This window comes from Hirundo rustica, chromosome 15 (assembly GCF_015227805.2).
Source record: "Hirundo rustica isolate bHirRus1 chromosome 15, bHirRus1.pri.v3, whole genome shotgun sequence".
Taxonomy (NCBI): domain Eukaryota; kingdom Metazoa; phylum Chordata; class Aves; order Passeriformes; family Hirundinidae; genus Hirundo; species Hirundo rustica.
This window is the reverse complement of record NC_053464.1, coordinates 14,413,482-14,425,879: the sequence shown is the minus strand read 5'-3', so window position 1 is coordinate 14,425,879 and position 12,398 is coordinate 14,413,482. Positions and strand designations below refer to the sequence as shown.

Below are 12,398 nucleotides of genomic sequence, written 5' to 3'. Positions count from 1 at the left end.
CGGAGTGGCTCCCGAGAACTTTTCCCAGCCTGGTTTCCTTTGATCCGGCGCGGTTTGAAATGCAAGAACTGCTCAGTGGGTTCTGCAAACCCTGATTTGCTCTGATTTCCTCTGGAGAAGGAACTCTGTGTTTGTTCAGACTCTCTGGGAGCCAGGCCGTGTTCTCTGCTCAATGTTTATTATTATTTCACCTGCAAATTCCTCATGAAGGAAAGAAAACAGGGGTTGAGTTTCACGGGCGGCCTCCTGGGGCTGCTTTTCATCCCTGGAGTGGCTGTAAAGCAGGATTTATATCCATATAAAACTGCTGGGATGTTGGCAGGGGTGGGTAGAACCCACCAAGAATTCTCTGATGCTTCCCAAATTCCGAAATTTCTCTCCAAGAGCACTGGAGGGGTGGATACGATGGATATGACTTTTCACCTGGTGGCAAAACCAGCAGCGCCCTGAGCTGTGCTGCTCCTGAGCTGCCCAAACTCTGCTTCAAGCCACAGATCTATAAATTATACCCAAATAAAACTGGGCCCATGGGGACTCCCATGAGAGTCTGCATTTCCACGGGCTTCAGGATGTCTGAGCTCCCAACACTCCACCGACCACACAGTGAAAATCCTGTGGGATGAGCAGATCTCGGGATATTTTGGTTTTAGATGCAGTTTGTCGATTTCCTAGAAAAACAAGGGGGAAAATATCCAGCTCCAGAGATCTTCAGTGCTCCTGAGCATCCAGTTTGGAGGGAGTTTGGGTTTCTTATGTGAGAGCTCGGTGGAAAGTTTCCAACAGGAGGAAATTCCAGCTGAGGACAGGGAGTAGAGCATTGGGTCTGGATTTTATGACCATGTTTGTGACAGATTTTATGACGGAGTTTTTCTGCATCATAAAAAGCATTTTATAAGGCCTGGAACAGCACATGAACAGCACAGGCTCAGCCTGAAACTCTGGGTCTAGGAGAGCCCAAAAAAAAACAAAAATGGGGAGAAGTAGGGTGGGAATTCCTTCTGTGGTGTTCTGGAGAAAAGCTCCAAAAGAAAAATTATTAAACACTCATTTTTCTTTGTCCCCACCAACAAATCCGTCAGTGAAACGCAACTGCGATGTGTCTGGATGGCTTTTGTCAGGGGTTCAAGTTCCCTGACCCCCGGGTGAGATCTCTTGGAGTGATGGATAACGGTGTTTTTAACACGGAGAGGGGCAGCGCCGGAGGAACAGACGCTGGGTCTCAAACTAATGAGGACGATAAATCCTGCAGCCAAAAACCAGAGAAGCAGGAGATCTTTCAAACAACTCACAAGTGCAGTAAAGGAGCACCACAGATGGGCTGGGGAAGGAGGGATGGCCTCCAGGCGGGCTTTGGGAAGAGAAAGATTCCAGCCTGTCCATGGCTCGGGGCTGTCAGGGCACTCGGAGCTGCACCTGGTGGGACCATGGTGGGACCATGCTGAGCCAAGCTGTGCCTCGGGGACAGCCCCTGGTGGTGTCTGGGCTGGGCTGGGTGGGAGAACTGCCCTGGGCCTGCAGCAGTGCCTGGAGAGGCTGCCTGGAACAGAGGCTGGGCAGAGATAAAGGAATAAAGTGGGGATTCATTAAAAGGCCTTCAAAGGATGCAGCTTGGGCAGGACAAGAGCCTGGGCAGGGCCACACCCAAGGTGGACCCAAAATGGTCACAAAATGGACGCAAAATGGTTACAGAATGGACACAAAATGGACACAAAATAGACAAATAATGGACACAGAATGGACACAAAATGGTCAGAGAATGGACAAAGGGTTACGAGGTCTCACACTTTGATCAGTTTTGGTCCATTTGCACATTTTGGGGTTTAATTATCCCATTCCAGCTTCAGGCTGTGAGGTCCCATCCTTCTTGTTCCTCCCTCCAGCCACCCTTGTTTGTGCTTTGGGGCTGACAGTTGTCCTTGGTGTGCAGCAGGAGCAGGATTTGTTTTGTGTCGCTGCTGTGTGCAGAGAGCTGAGTGACCCCGAGTGTGAGCTCAGAGCTGCACCCTGGGCAGCGCAGAACCCGAAAAACACGAAAAATAAAACTGAAGGCATCACCTCGACCACCACCCTCGGCAGAACCTTCCAGTACTTTACCACCCTCTCCGCAAAAAACTTTTCCCCTTCTCCCTCCTTTCTTTACTCCCCTCCCGAAGCTTCTGCCCCAAACCCGGGCCAAGCAATGACTGCTCCCTGTGTCCTGCCCTAGGATCCATCACCTCCATCCGCTCCCAGCCCGTGGGGACGAGCTCCTGGCTGAGGGTGCCCCCGGAGTCGCTGCCGCCGGCCGCGCGCTGCCCCGGCCACGAAGGGCGGCACCGCTGGAAGGTCCTGGCCCCCCAGGGCACCCCCCGATCTCCTGCTCTCAGCAAGCTGCTCTGCAGACAGGTGAGGGGCACGGAGCATCCAGAGGTAACTCCTGTGCTGTCACCTGGTTCCTCGCCTCCCTTCCCAGCCCTCTCTCGCGTTTCTCTGCTTGGAGCGAAGGGCAGAATTCCTGTTTCAGAATGAAATGTGCCGTAAGTTTTATATAATAAGTTTTACGTCCCTGTCCCAGCAAATGACACGTGGGAAGGCCCTCTTTTCCCTACTTCCGCCTTCATGGCTGTGCTATTCCAGGAAATAAGAGCTAAAGCGTGGGGAGAAGGTGCCCAAATCCGTTTTACCAGTGCTGGGAGAGCTCTCCGCTGTGATGGGTGGTGCTGGCTCAGGATTTGGGGCTGGAGCAAGACCAAGGCCCAGCAGATGACGGCCCTGAACGTGACGGCTCCTGCCAACAAAAGTACAGCAGGGTGTGACAGGCCTGGCACGATGGGGCAGGAGTGAGGTGGGCTGTGTGTAGTGGTTCCCCATCCCTGCGAGTGTCCCAGGCCAGGCTGGACAGAGCTTGGAGCAACCTGGATTGGTGGAAGGAGATGAGCTTTGAGACCCCTTCCAGCACAAGGTGGTTCCATAATCCTGTGTCCATCACTGGAGGTGCTGCTGCCCAGCACATCCCCAGGCTCTCACCCCAATTCTCTCTCCTCCCCTTCCAGGAGGCCGTTCGGACGGACTCGGTAGACGGACAGACCCCGGAGCGCAAAGACAGCCTGCAAGCAGAGCCTGGAGAGCCCCAACCATCAGCAAAGCAGTCCCAGAGCTCCCTCACGCCCAGCCCTCTCCATTCCCCGCTCCCGGACACCCCTCCGCGCTCCCCTCCGTCCTCCCCGCGCCGGCCCCTCAGCCCCCTGGCACGGAAGCACACGTGTGGCCAGCACGGCACTCCCAGCCGGCCACCCAGCCCCGCCAGCCCCGAGGGCCCCGAGGGCTGCCAGGGCGAGCCCTCGGACCTGGCTGACGAGGAGGTCCGGCACATCAACAGCTCGGCCAAAGACTGGGCAGAGGAGAGCTCGGACCCCGGCAGCCGCTCCACCTCGCCCTTCACCTCCCCGGCCCCGTCCCCCGTGCCCCTCAAGAACTGCAGCACAAGCAGCCTCTCCCGCAAGGAGAAGGACTTGAAGAAGTTCTACAGCACCGACGCCAAGGGCTTCCTCAGCAAGCCCAGCTGGGCCGACGAGCAGCGGCGGCACTCCATCGAGATCTGCCCCTCCGGCGGCGCCACGGACCGCGGCTTCCAGGAGCCGGCCGAGGACAAGCAGCGTCCCCTCGGGCACGTCCAGCCGGAGGCCGAGTACATCCACGGAGCCCGGAGGAAGAAGAAGATGAGCCCGCCCTGCATTTCTATAGATCCTCCCATGGAGGACGACGGCGCGGCGGCCCCGCGCACCAAACCCTCCGAGAACACCCTGCTGCGGAGGAGAACGCCGTCCTGCGAGTTCCCGGCCTACCGAGAATCCCTGGAGCTCCCGGAGAGCCAGCCCTCGTGCCGCGGGGAGCACCTCAGCGTGCCCAACTTCTCCTTCGAGCAGCTGGACGGCGGCTCCTTGAGCGGCCTCTCGGAGCGGCTGGACGGCGGCCAGCCCACGCCGGCCTCCGCGGACTCGGAGCTGAGAAAGACGGATCACTTAAAAACTCAGCGGGGCAACGGCGAGAGGGGCAAAGAGCTGCTGGGCACCGCCAAGAGCCCCCTGCGGAAGCAGGACTTGGGGCCCGTGACTGTCGCCACAGAAGAAGGCACGGAGGACCCAGTATAGCTGCTGGGATGGGGGAGAGGGGGGGGTCTCAAGGGCTTGTCACCAACGCGGGGGTTCCAAAGCGAGGGGACAGCGGGGTCAGGGGCCGTCCCCTCCCCGCCGTCACCCGTTGGGAAGCGCTGTGGAAGTTCGCAAAAAAAAAATACAAACCACACACACACACACACACTACACACACAGACACAGACACAGACAGAAAAAATGGAGAAGAAACCAAACGAGCGGCTGGACGAAGCTGGGGATGGGGTTTTGGGGGGTTTTTTGGGGGGTTGGGGGGGATTTGGCAAAGAGGTTTTGGGGTTTGTTTTCTAAGGGGAAGGTGGGGTTGATGCAGGGGTGGTTTCGTTCCTCCCACCCCGCTCCGTGGCCTCGATCACATTGATTCGGGTCCGAGCCGGTGGCGGTTGGGATTTGGGAGGATTCTCTTGGGGTTTTGTTGTTTTGTTGGGTTTGGTATTTTTGATTTTTTTTTTTTTTTTTAATTTTATTTTAAAGATGCTCAACTTTTCCTGAGGCACGTTTTCGAGCTGTCACATTAACGCTGGGGTGCCTGGGAGCTGGACGTTGTCTGTATATCAGCAGTTCTAGAAATAAAAAATCTGTACTTGTGAGCTACAAAACGAGGAAACAAACAAAAACCTAGGGAGGAAAAAAAAAAAAAGACCCAGAAAAACTCTCTCTTCATAATGCACATATTTTTATAGAGAAACAGAGATGCTGTTTTTTGCATTACATGGGTGGTGTTTCCTTGGGTTTTCTGTGGAATTAATTATTCCAGCCATTCATTTTCCGAACGTTTCTCCTATTTCCTCGCTTCCCTTCCTTCCCTCCACCATCACCCCACCAGCTTCTTCTCACAGCTGATGCTTCTGACGTCTCGCTCATTTTTCTTTTGTACCTTAGAGGTTGTCCTAATTACAGACAAAAAAACCAAATCACTACTGAATTGTAGCCAGTGCAATAATAAGTTATTCATTCTTCTTGTCTGTCAAACTGTCCTGTTGCTTTCTTTCCCCCCCCTTTTTTTTTTTTTAACTGAAATTCAGGTTAAACGCCGCAATAATCCGAAATAACGTGCACAAAGGCGGTTTCTTGCGCTGCAAAGAGAAAAAAAAACCTAATGAAAAAAAAAAGAAAAAAAAAAAAATACATTTACAGAGAGATTAAAAAAAAAAAAAAACTGAACAAATAAATAGTAAATTATTTAAGAAATGTATTTTGTTTACTGCAGTTCTAAGTAAATTATTGATACAGTGTGTAAAGGTGTAAAGAGCTGTCGTAGGTGATGTTCTTTGTGAGCACTTAAGGTGATGATTTGTCCTCCCCGTGGCAGAACAGCTCCGACCCCTCGGGGCAGTTTGCACTCCCTGTCCCTCCCTCCCCATCCCTGGACCCCTTCCCTTCCCAAGGCCCTTCCAGAAGCCTCTAGAGGAATCCAGGTCCCCTTTTAACACCACTTTTGGGGAGGGGGGGGGTTGTTTTTTGCAGCTTTTTGGGGTTGGTTTTCCTCTCTCACCCTCCTTCCCCACCCCTCCTGCCGGCCCTGTGTCCACGGCACGGCTTGGCCGCGGGAAATAGGAGCAGGAAGGATCCCGTGGACATCCCGGGGAGGGGAATAAACCCATCCCAAGCCGTTTCTGTTTGGTTCCTTCCGTGCCGCCTCATATTTATGCCTTCACATTTATCTTCTGTTATCGATGCATCCATTACTCCAAAGGAAATGTATCTTGCTTCACATCTATTAAACTGTATAAACTGGAAGCGTGGCCTCCCTTTGTGCCGCAGCGGGGGGGAGCCCAGGTGTGCCCCTCCCGCTCCCAGAGCTCGGCATTCCCCGAAAACTCTTTTGCTCAACCTCTCCCAGGAGGCTTCTCCCACCTCCTCCCCGTCCCCAAGCTCAGAGAATCCCTCCCCTCACCCGGGAGCCTCCATGTCTTGATCCGGCTGCTTCCCGAGGAGCACCTGCGCCGCCGTAATTAAGAGTCGTTCAGAATTATTGTAAATAATGATTCCTTCTCGGCGGGGTAGCGAGGAATTCCAGAAAAGAGCCACAAAATCCACGATTAACAGCGCTTCGGGGAGGATGGCAAACTCCTCGTGCTGCAGTTTTTGAGGAGGGGAGGTGGATCCCTCTGCTCCAGCCTCTGCCTGGAGGTGTGGGGGATGCTCCGGGGTGTCCCTCAGGGTAAGGGGACACTCAGGGTGTCATTTACTGCTGGGGTTATTTATCTTTGCTGGAAAAGGCCTGAATTCCCCTCTGGCCCTGTGCCTGAATTCCCTTCAGGGGGAAAATCCGCTCAGCCACGGGGCTGGTGGCTGATGGTGGAGATGGAGAGGGGGTGTAGAGCAACTCGGAAGGGCTTGAGGCCATGGCAGCATTGGGACGTTTGTTTGTTGGGACGTTTGTTTGTTGGGACGTTTGTTTGTTGGGATATTTGTTTGTTCCCGGTTCTCGCTCTGCTCAGCCTGCCGCCCTTCCCAAACCCCTCAAAGCTCAATCAGGACCCAAAACAACCCCACCCACGAGCCTGCAGGAGCATCCTGGCAACATGGGGAGAATCAAGCTCCCACGGAATTTTCCGAGAGCAGAGAGTGACCGTGGGTCGCTCCCTGACGCCTTTTTTCGGGGACCAGGAATTGCAGGTGCAAAACCCCCACAGCTGCATCCCCAAACCCGGCCAGGGAAACTATTTAACATCAGCCGGTGTTAATTTTGTTGATTAAATCTCTGCAGCATTAAGCAATTTCCCCCCGGACTGTCTGCGAGCCTTGCTTAAGATCGGAAGTGAAAAGCACGGGGTAAAAGCAAGTCATGATTATTTAATTGGATCGATTTCTATTTTGCATTTTTAATGGCCATTCAGTCCTGTCCATTTATCAGGCAGACTCTGCCCCAGCCACTCTCCATCCCGGCAAACCCACAGCCCGCAGGGACGGGCGCTGTGTCCATCTGGGCTGGCCCAGAGCCACCTCAGCACCCTCTGAGGAGCAGGAACCAGACAGGGATTAAAAACCACCCTGCCGAGGAAGGAAACCATCGCAGGCGCTCTGCTTCAAGGGTAAATCTCAGATGGCATCGATCTGAAATCCTCTTTGTCATGCCGGGGAGGGGGGAAAAAGAAAAAAAAGCTTTAAAAAATACTAACCACCAAATCTGACGCCATCCTGGGTGCAATTAGCCCCAACCTTAATCTGTCAGAGCTGTGAGATCATACAGGTTGCATGAATGCTAATAAGCATTTGATATTTGTACAAGCTTTCTGGGGATGAATAATTCAATTGCCTTCATCCATTAAATTTCCCCCTATTAAGTTTTCAAGCCGTGGCTGGGTTTTAATGGCTGGGGCCACTTCATCCTCCAGACGAGGGGGCTTAATTAGGAATTTTAGCACACCCTGTCAGAGCCACAGGAGCCGAAATCTCTGTGGCTCTTTGGGTTTTGAGCAGCCCGTGTCTCTGTGCTGGAACCCCGCTGAGCCCCTGGAATAACTCCAGCTCACACCAGGTGTGTGCTCCATGCTCTCCCGGCAGGATGGTGCTGCCACGGGCTGGTTTATCCCTTTCCAGGGGCTCAGCCCCTCTGTGGAGGCTGGGAAGGTGCTGAGGGGCTGCTTGGGGTGAGGGATGTGCAGCGGCACTGATGGACCCCCCTGGGTTTTGGCACCACTCGGTGATTCTGTGGGTCCCTTCCATCTCAGGATATTCTGTAATTCCATGATTCCCTGGCGTTCACCGAGGTCACCAGGAGTGCTCCTCACCCATCCTGGGCTGCTCCTCATGCCAGGAGCCCTCACGTGTAGGTCAGCGTTGGGTTGGTTGGTTCCAGCTGTGGATGTTGGGCCATCCAGTGAAAAATAAACCCGTTCACGCCGAAAGGGAGAAAACGCCAACGACCCTCGTTAAGGCACACCGCGGGAAAGAAGAGCCAGATTAATGACTTTAATATTTGATTGAGGCCCTCTGGAGCAGCTTATTCTGATCCTGCTTTGCCCCACGTGGAGGCACAAGCTGCTGAGGGCCCGTGGCCATGGCTGCAGGGTCTGTTGGATGCGTGGAAAACAGCGTTCCCACCTGAGTTATTCCCAAAAAATGCAGGCAACCACTGGACAGCAAGCAGGAGGGCTCCACGCCTGGCAGGAGAAGGAGCTTGTTTACCCTCCCCTCTCCTCCCTGCTTTTATTCCTTATGTCCTTATCAAACCCACCTCTCCTGCTGGGCACCGTCTCCTCGGGTCTTCCTCACCCTCTCCCCTCCCTGCCTCCGTGTCAATTTATTCTGACTGGCTCATTAATTAATTTTGCTCATTAGCCAAAAGAAATCTTAAAGAAATTTCACCAATGATAATGAGCTCCAGTACAAATTAATTCTTCAGGGAAGACCAGGCACTTTACAGCTCCTTGGCAGCTACAGCGTCCGTACCCAGCAGGGCCCCTGGCATGGGGCTGGCGGCCACATGGACACAGGGATCATCCCTGGAAGTGTCCAAGGACAGGTTGGACAGCAAGCTGGGATAGTGGAAGGTGTCCTTGCCCCTGGCAGGGGTTGGAATGGGATGAGCTTTAAGGCCCTTTCCAACATAAACCATTCTGGGCTTCAGCCGCCTAACACAGAACCCACCTTGGCTTCACCCAGGGGCCTTCCCACCACACTCAGCCTCCAGGTAAATATATTCAGCAGGAATTACAGCGGGAATATCCCCCTCTGTGTGCTGCTGTGAGATCCCGCTCCTTCCCTGTTTGATTTGAGCAGCGGGAGCAAAAGGCAGGGAAGACAAAGGGCAGGGAAGCTCCCCGCAGCCTCCTGGCAGGCAGGGATGAGTCAAGGCTGTGCAAACAACTCTAAAAATACGAACGCTTTATTGCAGATTAATGACACCATCAAACGCCTTTCACTGGCCATTTACCTGGTGCCGCTCATAAATATTTGGGATTGGAAATAAACTTCTGTGCTGTGCCACTGTGGCGGTGTTTGTGCCTCTCCCACCTTCCCCAGACCAGCCCCGGGGCTGCTCCTGCTCCCTCCCTGCAGCACGGGGTGTCTCTCTTTTCCTTGGATCTGCTGCTCCCAGTGTGATTGAAATGGATGAGCCCAGAGCTGGGGAGATGGGCAGGAGACAGATCCCACAGGAATCCCCCGCTGGCACCGCGGCCTGGCAGCTTCGCCCAGGAGGAGGAGAGCCCCTGCCCGCACTCCCCAGGGCTCATCCAGAGGCAGTTCCAGGGGAAACCCAGGGAAAGGGCTCACCACAACTCTCCAGCCTCCCTGGACCCCGAGCCAGGCAGCCTGGGCAGGTCACGGTGTCTGGGTTTGATTCACAAGCTCCCAGTGACAGAGCTCCCGCCAGATTGGATTTTTCCAGCCCCTGGCTCTTCCTGGGAACGAAGCAAACACAATTCCCTCAGCTGTTTGACACGACTCCTGCACGGAGGTCAGCGCTTAAGGGACACTGGGGATGGTTCTCCGGGAGCTGGGATCCAACCTGGAAGAGGTGACAAGTCAGCAGGAGCGTGTTCTTCCTCCCCGTGAGGATGACTGCGGCTCCAATCACAAATCACAGGCTCGGGACAAGTCCTGGAGAAGAGGAGAGTGTTTTAAATGGCCAGGAGAAACAGCAGCATGGCCAAATAACACCCATGGGGTCGCCGTCATCCACAAACCTCCACCATGCATGGAAATCAAACTCTGATGGAGCATTAATTAAGTTTTCCAGCAGGATAAAACCACTTCCTTGCTTGGGATTTCGCTCCGCTCAGAAAGATTAAAAAAATACAGCTAATTAAAACAAGGCTGGCATGCGAAGAAGCGAAGAATAAAAGGTCTTGTTACGGCTGGGAGGGGACAGAGTCCTTCCACATGCAGGTAGAGATGACTCAGGGCTGCTGAATAACCCCCCTGCTGTCTCTCTGCCACGGGGAAGGTCTCCTAGCGCTGGGAGAACTCCTCCAGCAGCTGTATATCTCCTGCCAGGCAACAAAAATGTCCTGAAATTGGCTCCGAGGTAGCTGGTAGCCAAGTGCAGTGTTAATTAAACAGCCTCGCTAGCTGCTCCAGACAGCTGCTCCAGAACTGCTCTACCTCCCCCCCTCACCCCTGGCCATTTTCAGTTCAAATGAATTCTTTTCCCTGAAGTATTTCTGAAGGGCTGTGGAGAAAGGATAACATTTCAGACATTCCCTCCCATCCCTCCTGCTCTCCTGTCCCTGTTCCTCTCTCGGCCAAATTTGTTCGGCCTGAAAAACCGAGTTGAAACAGGTATTGACAGAGAACACATCCACTGAAACGTGGAAGGGCTCCCTTCACTCCTCCCACCTTTCCCCAGAGGGTCTGGCAGAGGGTCTGGGATGTGGAAAGGAGGAGAAGGGATGAAGCAGAGCAGGACTGAGGAGTCTCCGTAGCGCTGACGTGTGCGTGGGCAGCAAATTTCCCAGTCACGATGGGCCAGCACCGTGTCACCAGTCCACAACTTGTGGTATTTTATCTTCTTTCTTCTGTTTGAGCCGGGATTAACTGCACAAGAGACGTTGTTCTGTGTTTGGACTCAGATGTTTATTAATTCTTATCTATAGCACAGTCTCACGAGCTGTGAGTTCTAGCTAACAAAGTAAAAAATGGCTCTGTCTCTATCTCTCTACAAGGCTTTTTAAGAACAAATTGTCCAATTATGAAATGACACTTAAATTATTTTTACTTTTAGCCAACAGCCAAACACCTATGGTCTGCAATGTGGATTTTTCTCCCCAATCACAAAATCCCACCCAGACCCATGGAGAAGAAGGTGAAAAAGGAAGACTCAGCCTCTGCCCTAAATCCTCCATCTTGCTTTATAGATATTACTGTATTCTAAACCCTTAAACTCTGAGTTTTGCCCCCTGTGACATCACACACTTGTATCCAAACTCCACACCCACAATCCCAGCGCTGTAACTCAATTTTGGGAGCTGTTCCACAGCCTCAGGTCCAATGCAGTGTTTGCTTGGGGGTCAGAGCCTGGCAGCACAGAAAGCCTGGAATTCTCAGTGTCCAGGGCTCCAACAAGAACTATCCCATCACTGGGTCAGAACTGTCACATCACAGGGTCAGGATTGTCACATCATTGGGTCAGAACTGTCACAGCATTGGGTCAGGATTGTCACGGCACTGGGTCAGAACTGTCACAGCATTGGGTCAGAACTGCCAGAGCACTGGGTCAGAATTGTCACAGCACTGAGCCAGGATTGTCACAGCATTGGGTCAGAATTGTCACAGCACTGAACCAGGACTGTCACAGCACTGGGTCAGAACTGTCACCTCACTGGGGTCAGAATTGTCACAGCACTGGGTCAGAACTGTCACAGCACTGAGCCAGGATTGTCACCTCACTGGGGTCAGAACTGTCACCTCACTGGGTCAGAGCCGTCACCTCACCGTGCCAGCCCCGTCCCGTCCCCAGCCCCGCACCCTCACACCGGGCTCTCTGCAGCGAACCAAGTCACCAGCCGCAGATTTCAGCGGTCCCAGCTCCCGCAAAGCCTCACCACCTCCATCCTCCTCATTTACACACCCAACTCACCCCTCCTCCTTTTAATTAGAGCGGGGTAATTAAACCAGCCCGGTGCTGTCCCCTCCTTTTCCCACCCGCAGTCCAGACCCAGCGGTGTGAGGGCATTTCTCCTGATATCCATAATTAAAAATCGCCGTGCCGAGGAGTCCCTCTCCTCACGGCTGGGACTGACCCTCCGGAGAGCACAAAATCCACCCTTTATTTCCCTCTTTCTCCCTTCAAACACCTCGCCCGGCAGCCAGAGCCGCTTCAGCAGCATCATCTAGTGGCTCCACACAGGGAATGGCAGGATCGGGAATTTCCTGAGCTGGAGCCATCCCGGCCCATCCCGGAATCCCGTCCCAACCCCGTCCTGCGCATCCCTCACAGCGCTGGCCATGAAGTCTGAGAGCCTTGGGGCCGTTCCCGTCCCCGGTTTGGGTTGCTTTAGGTCGATATTAAACAATAATAACGATAATAAATAAAGTTCTGGACACGTGGCGGTGCGAGGATAACGGGGCAGCAGCACCGGGCGGCCTCAGCGGCTGAGGGGAGCGGGTCGGATCCGCCCGGGCACACCCGTGCCGGGGGAGCCGGGAGATGGGGTGACCGAGTTTTGGGGCGATTTTGGGGTGATTTGAGGCGATTTTGGGGCGGTTTTGCGGATCGCGAGCCCCGCGCAGCGAAGCGAAGCGCGGCGCCGGGGAAGTTTGTCCGCTGCGCCGCCCCGTCCGTCGCCACGGCAACCG

The 12,398-nt window shown here is 54.0% G+C and overlaps 1 protein-coding gene across 1 annotated transcript in view; it reads left to right on the top strand.

Annotated features, from left to right (window-relative positions):
• CACNA1H (calcium voltage-gated channel subunit alpha1 H) overlaps nt 1–4,130 on the top strand; it is a 110,568-nt gene extending 106,438 nt beyond the window's left edge. The window contains 2 exon segments of the mRNA XM_040078798.2: nt 2,207–2,385; nt 3,033–4,130. Coding sequence (XP_039934732.1) covers nt 2,207–2,385; nt 3,033–4,130 — 1,277 coding nt within the window.
• The last annotated feature ends 8,268 nt before the right edge of the window (nt 4,131–12,398 follow it).